This window comes from Megalobrama amblycephala, linkage group LG4 (genome assembly GCF_018812025.1).
Source record: "Megalobrama amblycephala isolate DHTTF-2021 linkage group LG4, ASM1881202v1, whole genome shotgun sequence".
NCBI classification, from domain to species: Eukaryota; Metazoa; Chordata; class Actinopteri; order Cypriniformes; family Xenocyprididae; genus Megalobrama; species Megalobrama amblycephala.
In genome coordinates this window covers 52,963,800-52,983,771 of record NC_063047.1, presented here as the reverse complement: position 1 = coordinate 52,983,771, position 19,972 = coordinate 52,963,800, and the positions used below count along the sequence as shown (strand labels likewise).

The 19,972-nt window shown below is 36.3% G+C and overlaps 1 protein-coding gene across 15 annotated transcripts in view; it reads left to right on the top strand.

The window, feature by feature from the left end:
- The window catches only part of acaca (acetyl-CoA carboxylase alpha), an 87,366-nt gene that overhangs the window by 47,976 nt on the left and 19,418 nt on the right, over positions 1-19,972 (top strand). For 6 of the 15 annotated variants that reach the window (XM_048189967.1, XM_048189965.1, XM_048189959.1 and 3 more), the window contains 15 exons: positions 2,410-2,553; positions 6,950-7,052; positions 7,179-7,286; positions 7,397-7,453; positions 7,645-7,689; positions 8,668-8,709; positions 11,725-11,940; positions 13,942-14,097; positions 14,177-14,401; positions 15,933-16,088; positions 16,950-17,096; positions 17,335-17,604; positions 17,710-17,807; positions 18,384-18,504; positions 19,410-19,520. In XM_048189967.1, coding sequence (XP_048045924.1) covers positions 2,410-2,553; positions 6,950-7,052; positions 7,179-7,286; positions 7,397-7,453; positions 7,645-7,689; positions 8,668-8,709; positions 11,725-11,940; positions 13,942-14,097; positions 14,177-14,401; positions 15,933-16,088; positions 16,950-17,096; positions 17,335-17,604; positions 17,710-17,807; positions 18,384-18,504; positions 19,410-19,520 — 1,999 coding nt within the window. The remainder of the gene's footprint in view (positions 1-2,409; positions 2,554-6,949; positions 7,053-7,178; positions 7,287-7,396; positions 7,454-7,644; positions 7,690-8,667; positions 8,710-11,724; positions 11,941-13,941; positions 14,098-14,176; positions 14,402-15,932; positions 16,089-16,949; positions 17,097-17,334; positions 17,605-17,709; positions 17,808-18,383; positions 18,505-19,409; positions 19,521-19,972) is intronic. The other 9 variants (XM_048189968.1, XM_048189962.1, XM_048189966.1 and 6 more) reach the window with 3 other exon arrangements.

The window sequence follows — 19,972 nt, the reverse complement described above, 5'->3', positions numbered from 1 at the left end:
AAACACTTTAAATTCCTCATCATATACACTGCACATCACCACATTTTTCAATGATTCTCAAACGACTCATCAGGTGTGCTCTGGGGCTGTGATGTGACATTTTGAAATAAATGTTTATTATATATTTTGGTGGCAGTTGTGAGTTAATTTAACTGTGTAAAATAGCCACATAATATCATAATATCAAAATATTGATCGATATACCGCTGAATTGTATCGTAATCATATCGCAGAACTTTTTGAGGTATCGGAAAATATCGTATCGAATCGTTATGAACTGTCCGATTTACACCCCTAATGGGCGTGCTCTTGCTCTCGCTCTGGGTGGTGTGTGTGCACTCTTATCAGGGAGAAGTGCCTATACAAGGAATTCCACCATTTAAGACGTGATACAGGCCATACTCGAAAAAAAATTGGCTAAACGTCCACAACCGGAAGCAGTATATTTCACACAGAAATGCTTCGTCGTACGTCCAGCTCATGTTTTAAAACTTTGGTCATCTAAAGCATGAGAATGCTTTATCTCATCCGTCCTTCGTATGAGACGTTAAACCGAGGTCCTGACTCTCTGTGGTCATTAAAAATCCCATGGCACTTCTCGTAAAGAGTAGGGGTGTAACCCCGGTGTCCTGGCCAAATTCCCTCCATAGGCCCTTACCAATCACGGCCTCCTAATAATCCCCATCCATTGAATTGGCTCTTTCACTCTCTCTCCTCTCCACCTTCAGCTGGTGTGTGGTGAGCGCACTGGCGCCGTTGTACTGTGGCTGCCGTCGCATCATCCAAGTGGATGCTGCACACTGGTGGTGGATGAGGAGAGACCCCTGATATGATTGTAAAGCGCTTTGGGTGTACAGTAGTACATATGAAAGCGCTATATAAATGCCTCATTCATTCATTCATTCATTCATTCAATGCAACTCTTTAACAGTGTAAATAAGTCAGAATGCTTGAAATAGCATTACACCCACCCTTTAACCCTTTAATTAAACTGAATTTACTTTCACAGCGCAGAGCACAGTGTCTTGTCAATATGTTATTCACACGAATGAGCTACAGCGTTTGAGAGGGGTTTAAGTTTTTGTCGGATGTCCACGCACAACATAGGCAAATGTGTTAACTTGTGACGTGTGAACTTCCCGGAAATGGGAATCCAATTTCAGATGAGTCATTTAAGTGGTTCAGAGTTGACTCTTTCTTTTGAGAGACGATAACTTTAATTATGATGCACTTTCAGCTTTATAACTTTGCAGACTGTTTACAATCACATAGAGCTACATTCAAAAATCCATAATAGGGGCACTTTAACAAAAAATACATTTTTACATTTCTGCTTTTAAACCCTCTTGTCCAGTGTTTTTTGACTAGCCAAGGACAGCTTGCCCAAAAATATAAAGGAAACTGTATTTTTCACGTACAGTATAAAACCCATTAATGGTTTTAATTATACCATGTGTGATGTAATTATATTTTCTATTGCACTAAAGCAAACTGCTAAAATATTAACTGAAAAATAATGTTTTTATCAAGTTTACAGTGTATCTGTTAAATATGGAGGCCTATATCATTATTCATTCCCATGGCTTATTAATTCATGGCCAAATGTTATTAATTTGTTCCTTTTAGTTATATCATGGCCATGACTTAATTTGTTCTCTCATTTTAATTTAGTTAACACAGTGTTTTTTTTTTTTCTCTTTTTCTTTTCACGTGTTATGTGTGAGGCTCTATACTTAAAAAGTAGTTCTGTCAATAAAATGATCACAGTTAATCTCATAATTTATGATTTCTGAAGGCAACATAAAATAAAATAGTAATATTATCAAATGTGGTGAGTATTAAAAATAGTCATATTAAACATATTTCATTACTATATTATAGTATAAATGTTACATTTCACAACCCTAAACAATTTGTACATTTTGTACGTTTTTCGCAGACCCCAGTTTGAAAAGCTGTGCTTGGTCAACAAGCCCTATAGACTTCTATTGTAAATGTGTAACAAAATGGAGGGATGGCCCACAATTATGGAAATTAACAGCAGGCCATATATAGATTGTATTTAACCTGGAATATTCTTAACTAACCTGTACATCCACTATGAATTCAAATAAAAAAATGAGAATGCATGAATTCACCCATTCAGTGAAGTTTCAGTCATACATGTTTTTTCCTTTAACATCTGGTCTAATTGCCTCCTGACAACTGGCCCTTATTATAATGTTCAGCTTTTACACATTCAGCTTGTGAGGAGGCGATGCTGATTCCTATTCACTCCTCTGATCTAGACTGATGTGTGATGGTGATGATTTGGTCTCCTGGGGTGATCTACCACATTTTTGAGAGGTTATGTGTATGCAGCTGGGTTAATGACAGGTCTTTTTGTTTGTGCGTGTGTTGTGCTCTCAGAATGTCTTTCTCCTCTAACCTGAACCACTATGGCATGGTCCATGTGGCCAGTGTTAGTGATGTACTCCTGGACACCTCCTTCACTCCACCCTGTCAGCGTATGGGCGCCATGGTTTCCTTCCGCTCCTTCCAGGAGTTCACCAGGTTAGTGTGTGTCTACAGTATGTAACTGTTTAGTAAAGGCAACATGAAATTTAAATTGACCCTGTTTATTTGCTTATTAAATGCCCCTGATCTTGCTCTGCACAATTCATCATAATGTATAAAAGTTTAACCAATAAATAAACAAGAAATTTTGAAAATTATATTAAAAGTGGCACCCACTCATGTTATACATAACATACTGAGATCACATGACAAGCCAAATACTGTTCTCTTTATTTTGTTAGCCACTTATTATTGGCCACTTTCATTCAGGAAATAAATATATCAAGGGTGACAAGGAGACCTGAAAATATGGTATTTTTGTTATCAGTAACAGAAAATGTTTTCAGTGATATTCACCAGTAACATTTCAAATTAGGGCTCAGATTTTTACTACATACCTTTCTTGGCCAAAATAATTAATGATAAGGTTATTATCGTGATATCTGTTAGTCAATTTAATTCAAAAGAATGTATTCATTCAAATGTATCTTTATTTTTATTTTGGGGTTTCTTTTTTTTTCTTTTTTTTCTTTTGTTAAGGAATCATACCCAAAATCCGAGTATAGGGAGAAAGGAAAAGAGTTTGTAACCAAAACTGTACAGAAAAGTACAAAAAGAACTTCTTTTAATCCAAAAAACTCCATCTCATCCAATATGATTTTCTGTGGCAGTAGAAGCTACATACTGCGTCTTTTTATTTGTTTGCAGTTTATGACGGGTGGCAACCAGTCTTAAAGGGATAGTTTACCCAGAAATGAAAATTTACTCACCCTCACGTTGTTCCAACCCCATAAAGCTTTCATTCATCTTCAGAACACAAATGAAGATATTTTTAAAGGTGCCTTAGATTATGTTTTTAAAAGATGTAATATAAGTCTAAGGTGTCCCCCTGAATGTGTCTGTGAAGTTTCAGCTCAAAATACCCCATAGATTTTTTTTTAATTAATTTTTTTAACTGCCTATTTTAGGGCATCATTATAAACGCGCCGATTTTATGCTGCGGCCCCTTTAAATCCCGTGCTCTCCGCCCACAGAGCTCGCGCTTGCCTTTAAGGGATAGTTCACCCAAAAATGAAAATTTGATGTTTATCTGCTTACCCCCAGCGCATCCAAGGTGTAGGTGACTTTGTTTCTTCAGTAGAACACACATGATGATTTTTAACTCCAACCGTTGCCGTCTGTCAGTCAAATAATGCGAGTGGATGGGAACTTCTACTATAAGAGTAAATAAAACTTGCATAGACAAGTCCAAATTAAACCCTGCGGCTCATGACGACACATTGATGTCCTAAGACACGAAACGATCGGTTTGTGCGAGAAATCGAACAGTATTTATATTATTTTTTTACCTCTAATACACCACTATGTCCAACTGCATTCATCACTCGATTCGTTTGGTCTGATCGCGCTCTGACAGCGGCAGTGATGTCTCGCGGATATACTTCAATGAGAGCGAGACATCACTGCCGCTGTCAGAGCGCGATCAGACCTTACTAACAAGTGCTGCACGCGGTTGGACATAGTGGTGTATTAGAGTTAAAAACTTATATAAATACTGTTCGGTTTATCGTACAAACCGATCATTTCGTGTCTTAGGACATCAATGTGTCGTCACGAGCCGCAGGGTTTAATTTGGACTTGTCTAAGCAAATTTTATTTACTCTTATAGTAGAAGTTCCCATCCACTCGCATTATTTGACTGACAGACGGCAATGGTTGGAGTTAAAAATCATCATTTGTGTTCTACTGAAGAAACAAAGTCACCTACACCTTGGATGCGCTGGGGGTAAGCAGATAAACATCAAATTTTCATTTTTGGGTGAACTATCCCTTTAAACAGTGCCTTAACAAAGTTTACACAGCTAATATAACCCTCAAAATGGATCTTTACAAAGTGTTCGTCATGCATGCGGGATGCATGCGTTGGATTATGTGAGTATTGTATACTGTTATATTGTTTACTTCTGATTTTGAATGAGTTTGATAGTGCTCCGTGGCTAACGGGTAATGCTACACTGTTGGAGAGATTTATAAAGAATGAAGTTGTGTTTATGAATTATACAGACTGCAAGCGTTTAAAAATTAAAATAGCGACGGCTCTCTTGTCTCTGTGAATACAGTAATAACCGATGGTAACTTTAACCACATTTAACAGTACATTAGCAACATGCTAATGAAACATTTAGAAAGACAGTTTACAAATACCACTAAAAATATCATGTTATCATGGATCATGTCAGTTATTATTGCTCCATCTGCCATTTTTCGCTATTGTTCTTGCTTGCTTACCTAGTCTGATGATTTGGTTGTGCACATCCAGACGTTAATACTGGCTGCCCTTGTCTAATGCCTTTTATAATGTTGGAAACGTGGGCTGGCATATGCAAATATTGGGGGCGTACACCCCGACTGTTAAGTAACAGTCGGTGTTATGTTGAGATTCGCCTGTTCTTCTGAGGTCTTTTAAACAAATGAGATTTATATAAGAAGGAGGAAACAATGGAGTTTGAGACTCACTGTATGTCATTTCCATGTACTGAACTCTTGTTATTCAACTATGCCAAGATAAATTCAATTTTTCATTCGAGGGCACCTTTAATGAAATCTGAGTGATTTTTGTCCCTCCATTGATAGCTTTGCAACTACCACTTTGAAACAAAAAGTTTGTAAAGAAGATCGTAAAACTAATCCATATGAATTGTGTGGTTTAGTCCAAATTTTCTGAAGAGACTTGATTATTTAAAATGATGAACAGATTGAATTTAGGCTTTTATTCATATATAAACAGTGATTAGCGAACATAAACAGAAGCTCAATTGATCCTGCGTAACACAAGAGAATGAACCTCATTGGTTCTCGAAAGTCAAGCAAGCATGCTTGAGCTTCCGTTTACCACAACTAATGTGTGAGTTGATGAATGTTTATATGTGAATAAAAGCTTAAATTCAGTCTGTTCATCATAATAAGCAATTGTGTCTCTTCAGAAAATTTTAACTAAACCTCTTAATTCATTACGATCTCTCTATGAACACTATGAGGCGTCAAAATGGTGGTTGCGTGGACTGTCAATGGAGGGAGAGAAATGGCTCAGATTTCATTACAAATATCTTAATTTCTGTTCTGAAGTGCTGTAATGCCACCTATGTTGGAACATCAACCACATTACTTCTGCTGGATTATTTACGATACTTTCTTATTTTTTAGTATTAACATAAATCTTTTTTTTTTTTTTTTTTTTTTAAGTATCCTATTGCAAACCCATCTAATCAAAATCAAGATCCCCAACATTGTCAAACTGTTGATACTCTGTTGAAATACATTTAAAGGGTTAGTTCACCCAAAAATGAATATTATGCCATTAATTACTTACCCTCATGCCGTTCCACACCCGTAAAACCTTCGTTAATCTTCGGAACGCAAGTTAAGATATTTTTGTTGAAATCCGATGGCTCCATGAGGCCTTCATAGCCAGCAATGACATTTCCTCTCTCAAGATCCATAAAGGTACTAAAAACATATTTAAATCAGTTCATGTGAGTACAGTGGTTCAGTATTAATATTATAAAGTGACGAGAATATTTTTGGTGTGCCAAAAAAACAAAATAATGACTTATTTAGTGATGGCCGATTTCAAAACACTGCTTCATGAAGCTTCGGAGCGTTATGATTCTTCTGTGTCGAATCATGATTCAGATCGCGTGTCAAACCGCCAAACTGCTGAAATCACGTGACTTTGGCGCTCCGAACTGCTGATTCGACACGCTGATTCATAACGCTCCAAAGCTTCTGAAGCAGTGTTTTGAAATCGGCCATCACTATAAGTCGTTATTTATTTATTTATTTTTTTTGGTGCACCAAAAATATTCTCGTCACTTTATAATATTAATATTGAACCACTGTACTCACATGAACTGATTTAAATATGTTTTTAGTACCTTTATGGATCTTGAGTGAGGAAATGTCATTGCTGGCTATGGAGGCCTCACTGAGCCATTGGATTTCAACTAAAATATCTTAATTTGTGTTCCGAAGATTAACGAAGGACTTACGGTTGTGGTACGGCATGAGGGTGAGTAATAAATGACATTATTTTCATTTTGGGGTGAACTAACCCTTTAAACCTGTAATGTTATGTACATAAATAGAATTGAATTGTGACTACTATTTTGAAGTGTTGTGTAATGGCATAATGTGTGTGAGAATGGAAGTGAAGAGTAAAAAAGATGGATTAAGATTGCTACTTCTGTCTTGTGTGCTTTACTACTGCTTACTAACTCATGACAGACACCACATATTACATATTATGAATGCCATTTCATGTTGTCTTTTTAAAGAAGTTTTCTCAATTTACCTAAATTTGGTGCTTCAGTGTCTAATGTGACTGTTATGATAGGAACATTAAGGATGTGTTGAGCTGTTTCTCTGACTCACCCCCCTCTACACCAACCTTTCCTGAGGGGGGCAACCCTGTGCTTTATGGAGAGGAGGACAACAAGGTGAATCTCTGAAACTGTGGGGGGAACAAAAAAAAATTAAAAGAAACAATTTTTTCAATATATTAGATTGTTGTAATGTTGTAAAATCAACATTTTCTATATCTAGTTTTGTTTGTTTTATTGTAGAGCATTCAAGATGAGCCAATTCATATCCTTAACGTGGCAATAAAAACGGACAGCGACATTGATGACGATGGGCTGGCTGCCATGTTCCGTGAGTTTACCCAGTCTAAGGTAAAATGTTCTGTTCTTTATGAGTTGATTGTCTTAAAGCAGAGTTAAAATTAAAATATTTGTCTCTGCTCTCAAGAAAATAATTTTCATTCATTTCATTTCTACTACAGAAATCTTTGCTATTTGAGCATGGCATCCGAAGACTTACTTTCTTGGTTGCTCAGAAGGTATGCTTTCAAAATGACATTTGAGCATGTTTCCGCTCTCTCACTCCTCAATCAAATTTGAACTAAATCTGTAATCGGTTAAATGTTAATTTGAATAAATGTAATTCATAGTAACTGATCTCAAGTATGGTACACCCACTGCATGTGTGTGTGTGTCTTTTTCCCTGTGCTCTTGACGCCGTTATTAACAGGATTTCAGGAAGCAAGTCAACTGTGAGGTGGACCAGAGGTTCCATGTAAGTAGTTGTGGAATGTGTGAGACATTGGCTCTGTTCCACAACCTTTTCAGCTGCTTTGCTGTCTACTCTCTAAATAGGCAGCTACCTTCTTAGGTAACATCTAAACCAAAATGGAACCTCACAAGTGACTGAACTGAAATGCAACAACAACTTTCACTCATGCAAGTCACACACCAGTAGTACTACTTATCTAAATCGCATGAGTGATTTGGCTTTAGCTAACAGTTGATTCTAGTAGAGATGTTAACGTGCTGCTAAGCTAATGATTCAGAACTCATATAGCCCTACTAAAAGTAAAATATGTGGTGCACACAGTTCATTTTTAATTAGACTATCAGTATTTCTTAGTATTGAATGAGATGTACAGTATTTTGATCAACATTTCTTGGTTATGTTCACTGTCTTGGATGTTAGCATGTTGCTAAGCTAATGACCCAATACAGTTAAGTATAAAAATTTGGGCTGTCATTTGATTTAAATGATGATTCAAAGATTAGTTAATTGCATGATACTGATTAATAAATCAAATTAATCACAAATAATCTCATATCAATGTTTGAGCCCCTAACGGGCATTGGATTGGATATGGTGATGAAGACATTATTTGGAGTGAATCATTGAATCAAAATGGCAAAAAGTGGCTTTTTAAGTCACTATTATTTGAACATAAATGAACTTTTTTATGAATTAAATTTTATAAGCAATGTTATTAGAAATAATGATTATTTTAATAATTAACATTTTGACACTTACAATAGGTTTTGGAACAGAGCCATTATAAATGGTCTCTTAATTAAGTTGCTTACACTGTTAAGTCTTTGAAATGTGCAAATTGTGGCAGTTTTTGTTCTGTAAATGGCCTATAGTGAATACACTTGTGTTATAATCATTAATATTGGTCTGATCTTCTAGTGTGGTGGTGACATGTTAAACCAGTGTTATCTCACTGTAAGTGTTTAATGTTTTATTTCACAGAGAGAATTCCCCAAATTTTTCACTTTCCGGGCACGAGACAAGGTGAGTTGTTTTACACAAGACTTATCAATGACAGGCACAAAAGACTGTAACACTTTTAAATGCAAGCGTTCATTAAATTCATCAGCGGCTTTATGTTTAGGAGGGAAAATACAAAGGGGAAATGAGGAGAAGGAAAAGAAAAGGCTGTTATATTCCTGTTTCTTGTCTTTGCTGTGCAAGTAACTCAATCATGATCAATGGCGTTTCTCTGGCTTCCTTCAGCCCTGATAGTTTGCTAAAATGGTTCCAGCAAAGCTCATTACATTAATGAACTTTTTAATTATTTGTCTCATTTGAGAGGGATGACATCCATTAGCGGCTGTGATTACCTACATTTACTAAATCTAGCTTGCAATTATAGCTCATGGGCACTTTCTGCTCCTGTAGACTCACTTTGTCTAAATTTAAAACAAGCAATTTCATTCCATTCATTTTTTTTTTTTTTTTTTTTTTTTTTTTTCAATTTTATTAAATCTCATTATATATATCTCACATCACACTTGCATTTGACTTTCATTTGATGGAACATTGTTTAGTTCACTTTGTTTAATGTTTTTGCTTTTAATTTTCACTATACTAGCAGCTACATATGGAATTGTGAGATAATAGGTCTCATTCACTAATAATTTTTGTGGATTATTTGTGTTAATATTCACAGGGGAACTTCTATTATTTTCATGATATAAAAATAAAAGTAAAAGTTCCTTTACAGCCTTTTGTCACTCTCACAGTGTTCCTTGCGCAGTTTGGAAAAATATAGAATTTCATTTGAGGAATTTACATGTCTGGATAAGTATGGAAAAAAGAAAAATGGAAAAATATTTGTGTTTCCAGACTTTGCCCCTAGTCAGTTTTCTAAAAAATAAATGTATCATACAAGCAGAGTGTTTTCATGGCAAAAGTTTAGTGATCCTTTAGTGACTGTCGAACACAACTGAATAAGTTCAAGGCGCACATTTTCATTATGCATATGCGTGTGCCACTCAAACCAGCAGCAGATAAAGGAGAAAACGATCACCAAATTCAGATTGAACTTTCTTGTTTGGTGATCATGCAACATCAAACCATCAATATAGTATAAAAACAAAATAAAAACAGAGAAAATAAGAATATTTACAGTACTGTATGCCATATTCAATGCTGAAAATAATGCTGTATGAACCATTTATGTTAAATATGGCCTGAAAAATCTACAGAGGTTTGGAAATTTGAGTCTGTTTATATGTGTGTATATATATACACATACAGTGCCCTCCACAATTATTGGCACCCTTAATTAAAACCCTTAGTAATTATGAGCAAAAGCAGCTGTGAAAATAAATCTGCATTGTTTATCCTTTTGATCTTTCATTAAAAAAAATTCACAAAATTATAACCTTTCATTTAAGGAAAATAATTGAAAGTGGGGGGAAACTTACATTATGAAATAAATGTTTTTCTCCAAAACACGTTGGCCACAATTATTGGCACCCTTTTATTCAAAACTTTTTGCAATCTCCTTTTGCCAAGATAACAGCTCTGAGTCTTCACCTATAATGCCTGATGAGTTTGGAGAACACCTGACAAGAGATCAGAGACCATTCCTTCATGCACAATCTCTCCAGATCCTTCAGATTCCCAGCTCCATGATGGTGCTTCTTCTCTTCAGTTCACTCCACTCATTTTCTTTAGGGTTCAGGTCAGAGGACTGAGATGGCCATGGCAGAAGCTTCATTTTGAGCTCAGTGACCCATTTTTATGTTGGATTTGATGTTTGTTTTGGATCATTGTCCTGATGGAAGATCCAACCACTGCCCATTATTGGATTTCTAGCAGAAGCGGTCAGGTTTTGATTTTTTTTATCTGTTGGTATTTGATAGAATCCATGATGCCATGTATCTGAACAAGATGTCCAGGACCTCCAGCAGAAAAATAGGCCCACAATGTTAAAGATCCAGCAGTATATTTAACCGTGGGCATGGGGTACTTTTTATCCATGTGTGCACCAAACCCATCTGGTGGGTTTGCTGCCAAAAAGCTCTTTTTTTTTTTTAAGTTTCATCTGACCATAGAAGCCAGTCCCGTTTGAAGTTCCAGTCTTGTCTGACAACTGAATATGCTGGAGATTGTTTCTGGATGAGAGCAGAGGATTTTTCTTGAAACCCTCCCAAACATCTTGTGGGGATGTAGGTGCTGTTTGATAATTCGTTTTAGGCTTTCTGAGACTCAAGACTCAACTAATCTCTGTAGTTCTCCAGCTGTGATCCTTGGAGAGTCTTTGTCCACTCAAACTTTCCTCCTCACTTCACATTAGGACGATTTAGACACACGTCCTCTTCCAGGCAGATTTGTAACATGTTTAGTTGATTGGAACTTCTTAATTTTCCTGATAGTGGAAATGGGGATTTTCAATGTTTTAGGTATTTTCTTACAGCCACTTTCTATTTTTGAAGCCCACCAATCTTTTGCTGCAGATCAGAACTATATTCTTTGGTTTTACTCATTGTGATAAATGATTACGGGAATTTAGCATTTGTGTTTCCTCATGTTTATATTCCTGTGGAACAGGAAGTCATGGCTGGACAATTTCATGCTCCTAGTTACCCTGGTGTGCTAAAAAAATTTAAATATGAATGGGAATATATTTCAGAGATATTTTACTCATAAGAATTTCTAGGGGTGCCAATAATTGTGGCCAACATGTATTGGAGAAAAACATTTATTTCATAATGTGAGTTTCCCCCCACTTTCAACTGTTTTCCTTCAGTGAAAGGTCAGAATTTTGTGAATTTTTTGAATGAAAGATCAAAAGGATAAACAATGCAGATTTATTTTCACATCCACCTTTGCTGATATTTACTAAGGGTGCCAATAATTGTGGAGGGCACTGTATATATTAAAAATTATTATTATTTATTTATTTATTTATTTATTTATTTATTTATTTATTGATTGATTGATTGATTGATTGATTGATTGATTGATTGATTGTCTGAAACCAAAGTTTTTACCAATTTTGTCAATCCCTTTTTTCAGTTTGAGGAGGACCGTATCTACAGGCACTTGGAGCCTGCATTGGCTTTCCAGCTGGAGCTCAACCGCATGCGTAACTTTGCACTGACGGCCATTCCCTGCGCCAACCATAAGATGCACCTGTACTTGGGAGCCGCCCGCGTGGAGGTGGGCACCGAAGTCACTGATTACCGCTTCTTTGTACGGGCCATCATCCGCCACTCGGACTTGGTCACCAAGGTAGGAGCATCACTGTGGTCAATGATTGTGTTAAGAAATCTGGTTAGGTGTGTGACACTTTGGCTTTTCACACTGTTTTAAACCTAGGTTATTGTCATTCTAAACCCTGCTTTTAACCCCGGGTAAAGGAACATATCTCACTTGTAATTTCGAAGCGGGGTTAGCAACTAGTTTAACCCGGGGTTATGAAACCCTCCTCCGGAGCAGGGTTAGCACAACTTTTGCGATTTTAACCATGCATTGCAGTGCCAAACATGTACATTGTGAAACTCAGCAGTGCAAGAATGTTATGGCTAGATGCTTAGCCAATCATGTGCCTCATATTCACATGCTTTGGACAGTCACGGACACACATTGTATAAACAGTAGGCTGTTTCAGAAAAATGTCAAATGGTGATTATTATAGAAATTATCCAGAATAATTTGTCCCAGAAACTTTTCCCCTTCCTGTTGCTACTCTTACTGCATGCACTGCAACAGACTTTTAAAAATGGTGGTTGAAATAAAATGCTGCATGTTCATGTTCAGGTCCCAAATCCCAACCCTGAAAGTTCCTTAATTTTTAAAAAGTACTACCTCGCAATTAGGGACTTTTTGAGGGGGAAATTTTTACCTGAAACTTCATTTAGACCCTGGTTCATGCGGTCAAAACACACTGAGTATCAGAGCCCCTATTCCTGGGGAAAGTTCCTACAGTGGAAGCATGGCTACAGTCCAAGTCCATTCAGTATAAACTTGATAGTACAGTCAGCAATATATAATTAAGGATGTGCAATGCTAGAGCTGCAGTCATCCAATCAATGACACTAACATGGCAAATATGCTAAATTTTACAAAAACGTTAGCCCAGGGTTTAGGAATCTAAGGCCCGGTTTCACAGACAGATCTTAAATTAAGCCTGGATTAGGCCTTAGTTCAATTAGGACATTTAAGTCTGTTTTAATAAACGTGCCTTAGAAAAAACAGTAAACATGGCACTGACATATTTTAAGATATGTCAGTGGACGTTGCTTTCAGTTAAAACAGCTCAAACATACATTTTAGTCTGAGACTAGGCTTAAGCCTTGTCTGCGAAACCGAGGGTAAAGGTGTGAAACGCCATCTTAAGCCCTATTCGGACGGGATTAGTTTTACATGGGGATGTGGAGTAATGCAATTTTACCTCAGGACGTCTGTAATATTAATTGGCCAATTCGCACGGTACAAGACATCTCAGTAAAACTAGCAGAAGTGGGAGGGGTAACTCGATTTATGCACTGCCGTCACCTACCTGTCGTCATGTGGGTATACGTTGCTTTCTCATACCATGTGCGCAAACACATATAATCTAAATATATAAACTATATATAACAGTTAGGTCCGGTCAAATGACTTATTAATTAAATTCTGATTGGATTATGATGGTAATAGGCACTTAGCTAAAGATAAAATTAGTTTTGTCCCTCTGACAATTGCTTCGATCTTCGTTTTGCTCTGAATGGTATGTGGAAAATACTTGAGGTTTGCAACAGACTTGTCCCACCACCTAGAACACAAATGAATGTTTCTTCAAGTGCTTCCATGCTTGAAAAATGCGCAGAAAACTACTTTTAAACAGGAAATTATGGAATTTTACCACACATATTTACAGCGGGTCTATTCGGACGGGATTAGTATTACCTGAGGTAATTTTTCTGGACATTTTTACAGAAGGGAAAAGTCGCCGTAATCTTTACTGACGTTGTCCGTGATGATTACCGAGATGGCACATTCGGACGGGACTAAAATCACAGAGAAGCTCTGGTAATAATTACTTTACCCCCACCTCCCCATGTAAAACTAATCCCGTCCGAATAGGGCTTTATGAATACCAAGGATTAGTTGTTAACCCCAGGTAAATTATGAACAGTGTGAAACGTGACGCAAGATAACCCAGGATTCCATTTACCTGGGGTTTAGAATGACCCAGGGTTCACTTTTTCAAGTGTGAAAAGCCCTCCTATGTGGTTCTCTGCTGTGTAGGAAGCATCGTTTGAGTACCTGCACAACGAGGCAGAACGTTTGCTGCTGGAGGCCATGGATGAGCTGGAGGTGGCCTTCAACAACACCACAGTGCGCACAGACTGCAACCACATCTTCCTCAACTTTGTCCCAACCGTCATCATGGACCCTTCTAAGGTTTTAATAAGTATCAATGGAATTTTGTTTTAGGAAAGTACATATTTGCATGTGTTTTGAGCCTTTGTGTTCTCATCAGATTGAGGAATCCGTACGCTCTATGGTCATGCGCTACGGCAGCCGTCTGTGGAAACTCCGTGTGCTCCAAGCCGAGCTGAAGATCAACATCCGACTGACGCCCACTGGCAAGCAGATCCCCATCCGCCTCTTCCTGACCAATGAGAGTGGCTACTACCTGGACATCAGCCTGTACAAGGAGGTCACAGACTCCCGTACAGGACAGGTGGGGCACAAAGATCGACAGGTGGGGCTCACGTGTCTCTCATTAACACAAACACAGACATCTCAAACTGAACTACACTTTTATGCCATCCTTCATTGTTTGTTAGTCACTGGTAATTTTCTGTCGATGGTAAATACACTACAATATCAGTCAAAAGTTTGGACACACCTAATCATTCTTTATTATGACTGTTTTTTGGGGTTTTTTGTTTTTTACATTATAGAATAATAGTAAAATCAAAGCTATGAAATATTACAAAAATGGGAATTTTGTAGTGAATGTTGAAAAATGTTTGATATGTTTTACCTTTTCTTCAGATTCGACACAGTTCATTATTCATATGTAGACACAATACACATATATATGTATTGTGTTATATATATATATATATATATATATATATATATATATATATATATATATATATATATATATATATATATATATATATATATATATATATATATAATATTTGTCTGCAAAGCTAATTTTAAGCATTTAAGAATAGATAAAAACGTTTCATTATATTTATCATTTATGATAAATATAATAAAAATTACACTACTATTCAAAAGTTTCTATGCGTTAAGATTTTATCAAAAGAAGCCTCATTTATTTGATCATTAATACAGTAAAAAGAGTAGTATTTTGAAATATTATTACAATAACTGTTTTCTTTTTTTAATACATAATTGAATACTTTGATAGCAAAAATCTTCAGCAGCCAGTACATCTGTCTTTAAATCAATCTGATATGCTGATTTGGTGCTCAAGAAACATTTCTAATTATTATTCATGTTGAAAACAGTTGTGCTGCTTGATATTTTTGTGGAAACATGATACATTTATTTTTTCATGATTCTTTGATTTAATAGAAAGTTAAAAAGAACAGCATTTATTTGAAATATAAACCATTTGTAATGTTATAAAGGTCTGTCACTTTTAATCAATTTAATCCATCGTTACTGAATAAAAGTATTAATTTATCAAAAAAAACACACTGACCCCAAACTTTCGAACAGTATTGTATATTTTTTATAATATTAAAAATAATTATATTTTGCAATAATATTTTGATATTTATGTTATGTATATTTATTATTTTATTTATGAGAAAAATTCACGTGTGTTCAAACATTTGACTGACACTGTTCAGTCTGCTGTTGTAGTGAGGCAGCAGTTTGCAATAGGCATACTAATATCTGTTAAAACTAATATAATATACACTAATATAATTAAAATATTGATGTACAGTGATTTGTCATTGTGCTAGTTCACCGTTTAGTTTCATTGGTCAGTGATGTGCTGACTTTTCAGTCTGAATATAAAAATGCTTTTTTATGGAATTAAATAGAATTGATAGTTTTTAAAATGTTTGCAGATCACCTTTTGTCATTGTTACATCGAATGTCAGTCTTATTTGTTTGTATCATTGGGCAGCTGTTATCTGTTTGTCTATATGCGGGGATATATTTAAATTATTTTTATGTTTTTTTGTATTTAACTCTGCCTGACTGGCTGACTCTCTCTTGCCCTCTATCTGTCTCCTCAGATCATGTTCCAGGCTTATGGAGACAAGCAGGGTCCTCTTCACGGCATGCTCATCAACACACCCTACGTCACTAAAGACCTCCTGCAGTCCAAACGCTTCCAGGCCCAGAGCCTCGGCACCACCTACGTCTACGACTTCCCAGAGATGTTCCGTCAGGTATCATCCACAATCTGAAACAGTAGTCCATTGATGGCAAATATTTAAGCAGCTCAAGATTTGATTTGAATTTAATTCAGGGCATCACAATGCAATTACTAAATACTTGATGCATCTCAGTTTGTATATAGTTTATATATAATATACACACACAAAAACTTTAGTTTCAAATCTGCTAAATCCCATATATGTATATATTTAGCGGATTTGAAACTAAAGTTTGTTATATATTCAGTTCAGATGTGACGGTAAAGGCATTTATTGTTGTTAGAAAAGATTTCTATTTCAAATAAATGTTGTTCTAACAACTTTCTGTTTATCTAAGAATCCTGAAACAATTATGTTTGCACAAAAATATTAAACAGCACAACTGTTTTCAACATTGATAAAAATAAGAAATGTTTCTTAAGCATAAAATCAGCATATTAGAATGGTTTCGGTAAGATCATGTGACAATGAAGGCTGGAGTAATGGCTGCTGAAAATTCACACAATATCACACGAATAAATTACATTTTAAACTGTATTAAAATTTAATGTAAAAAAAAAAATAATTGAATGATAAATGCAGCAAAAGAGAAAATCTTACTTACACCAAACTTTTGAATGGTAGTGTATATTTGAATAAACAAAGTTAATAATGATTATGAATTGTTTATGAATAAATTCCAAAATTTGCAAATTACATTTGCACCTGTAATTTTTTTTTAGTATTAAGTATTATTAATTTGAAGTTTAATTATTTAATATTATTTTAAAACGAGTGCTGGAAATATATAAATATAAATATTTCTTGCAATTTCATAATGTCTTACTATAAATATTTCTTAGTGATTAGTTTATGCCATCCATTTTTCTCTAGTCTCTAAGGAAGTTATGGCAGTCCATGGATGCACACGCCAGCTTACCCAAGTGTCCTCTTCCATCAGAACTGCTCACTTTCACTGAGCTGGTTCTGGATTCTCAGGGTCAGCTGGTGCAGATGAACCGCCTACCTGGAGGAAATGAGGTTAGATTGCACCATGTTAATGACACTGCTAGCTTAGGTTGGCTTTGCTCATTTTCAACAAACCATCACATGCTATACACTTTGCACACTGTAGGGGGCCCCTTTGCTTCTTAAATATTGGTTTGTGAGGCTCTACAAGCATTTATTTAAAATTATTTATTTTATCACACCTTTATTGTGGATAAAAAAAAAAAAATTCTTAACACTAATGATTCTTCAATTGTCCGTGGTTCACTAGATTGGCATGGTAGCATGGCGGATGACTCTCCGAACCCCCGAGTACCCAGCCGGCCGTGAGATTATCGTGATCAGCAATGACATCACACATAAGATTGGCTCCTTTGGGCCGCAGGAGGATGTTCTGTTTCTGCAGGCTTCAGAAATGGCACGGGAAAGCGGCATTCCGCGAATATATATTGCTGCCAACAGCGGAGCCCGGATCGGCCTGGCAGAGGAGATCAGACACATGTTCCATGTGGCCTGGCAGGATCCGGCGGACCCATACAAGGTTTGGAGTGGCTCCAGGGGAAGGGATCAGTAATCATTAATGTAGTGATTATCTTCTTCTGGATGTGTGTCATAATCACTGGTGTGTTGTTCTGTTGATTTATAGGGCTTTAAGTACCTGTACCTCACACCTCAGGACTATAAGAAGGTGTCTGCTCTGAACTCAGTCCACTGTGAACATGTGGAAGACGAGGGAGAATCCAGGTGAGTTACTTATTGTCCCATACACAGATCTTTAGCTTCAAAATTAGGACGCTGTAAGGGGGTGACATTTATTTATTTATTTATTTATTTATTTATTTTTAGCATTTTAGGTTTCTATTTTTGAAAAATAAATAAATAAATAATAATAAATTGTAATTTCTTCTGCACAAAAAGGTGTTTTGCACCAAAAAATGGTTTCACATTACCAGTTTACACCCTGTGTCTCATCCTTTGGAAGGATTGTATAGTAGTTATAGATAAATTGTAAAAATATTCTTTCCATTGTTTAGAAATAAGTTTCTGTCTTACTTCTTCACCATTATTTCATCATTACTGGCAAGCTCAGCTGCTGAACACAGGATAGGAATTTTTAATGCTTTTATATCTGATATAAGAACATGCTGTTTTTGCAGTTTAGTTTCAATAAATGGTTGGACTGGGAGGAAGTTTTGAGTTCTGAAAGTAACAGGATGTTTACATTTGCACATAGAACATTAATTTTTAAGAGATTTTTTTTTTCTGTCATTGATTATGATTATATCTATCTCCTCTAATGGAATCTGTGTGTCTTTGCAGGTATAAGATCACTGATATCATTGGTAAAGAGGAGGGTTTGGGTGTGGAGAACTTGAGAGGTTCTGGCATGATCGCAGGTGAATCATCGCTGGCGTATGAGGATATTATCACCATGAACCTGGTATGCTGACAGAACACACACACTTGTTACAAACCATGGCAAATATTTGGCAAAACATTTGGGAAAAGTTCAACCTTTTGAATTTTCATAAAAGCTTATAAGCAATATGTTTAGTAAAGCAATACTGTTCAAAAGTTTGGGGTCAGTAAGATTTTTTTTAAAATAAATTGAAATAATTTTATCCTGCAAGGTTGAATTAAATTGATCAAAAGTTACAGTAAAGACATTTACAATGTTACAAAAGATTTCTTTTGAACTCTCTATTTATCTAAGTATCTTGAAAAATATGTGTAACAAAGTTCATAGATAAGGAAGAAGAAGGCGGGAACCGGCGAACGTTCAACACAACTTTAATTCCAAAATAAACATATACAAAACGAAAGTAATGCCGGCAGACGTCCACACAAACATAATAAAACATAAAATAATATCCAGGCCTGGTCCTCTCTCGTCCTTCACTGTCATCGCTCCTCCTTTTATGCTCCCGGAGCTCCTCCGTTAGAGACTAAAGACCGGTGCGCCTCACAGGTGGAGCTCGTTAACTCTCGCGTCACCGGCCTCGCGCCGTTCCCTCACGGCTCTCACCCGCCCTGCTCGCCACAATATGTAACACTGTTTCCACAAAAATATTAAGCAGCACAGCTGTTTTCAACATTTCTGAAAGATCATGTAACACTAAAGACTGGAGTAATGGCTGGTGAAAATTTAGTTTTGCCCTCACTGGCATATGTTAAAATAAAAATAGATATTTTTAAATAATATTTAAATAATTGTTTTTTGATCAAATAACTGCAGGCTTGATGAGCATAAGAGACTTATTTCAAAAACTTACCAACCCCAAACCTTTGAACGGTACTGTATATGATATAGTGTTTCTGAGCCTCTGTGTCTTCGGTGGTCCTCAGGTGACATGCAGGGCCATTGGGATCGGAGCGTACCTGGTGAGACTGGGCCAAAGAACCATACAGGTGGAGAACTCTCACATCATCCTGACTGGAGCTGGAGCTCTTAATAAGGTCAGCAGCTGCACTTGTTTTCTGGTTTAGAAATAGAATCCATCCACCACATGCCAACTTGTGCCTCCTCAAAGCAGTTTTTTTTGCCTAGTCTACTTTGTATATTCTCAAAGGTCTTCTCTGTTTAGTTGCTGCTATGAAAGATGGCATTTGCGCATAAATTATCTATTCACTCTGCTGGTAAGGGCACATTAATTGGCCTCTCTTTTAATTGTGTGAAGTAATTTGATTGGGCCAAGGCAGGAATTGTGACAGGTTAGCGTAAACTCTAAAAGCCTTGTGTGCGCTCAACTATGACCCAAATAAATGAATCCCTAATTCGTGCAATTACCACGACTGCATTACAATATGACTTTTATGAATCAGCCAGTTTCTTATTTTACTGGTGACAGGGATTGGTTGTGGTTGGCTGTGCATTCAAGCGTTTGTTAAAGAAACAGTTCACCCAAAAA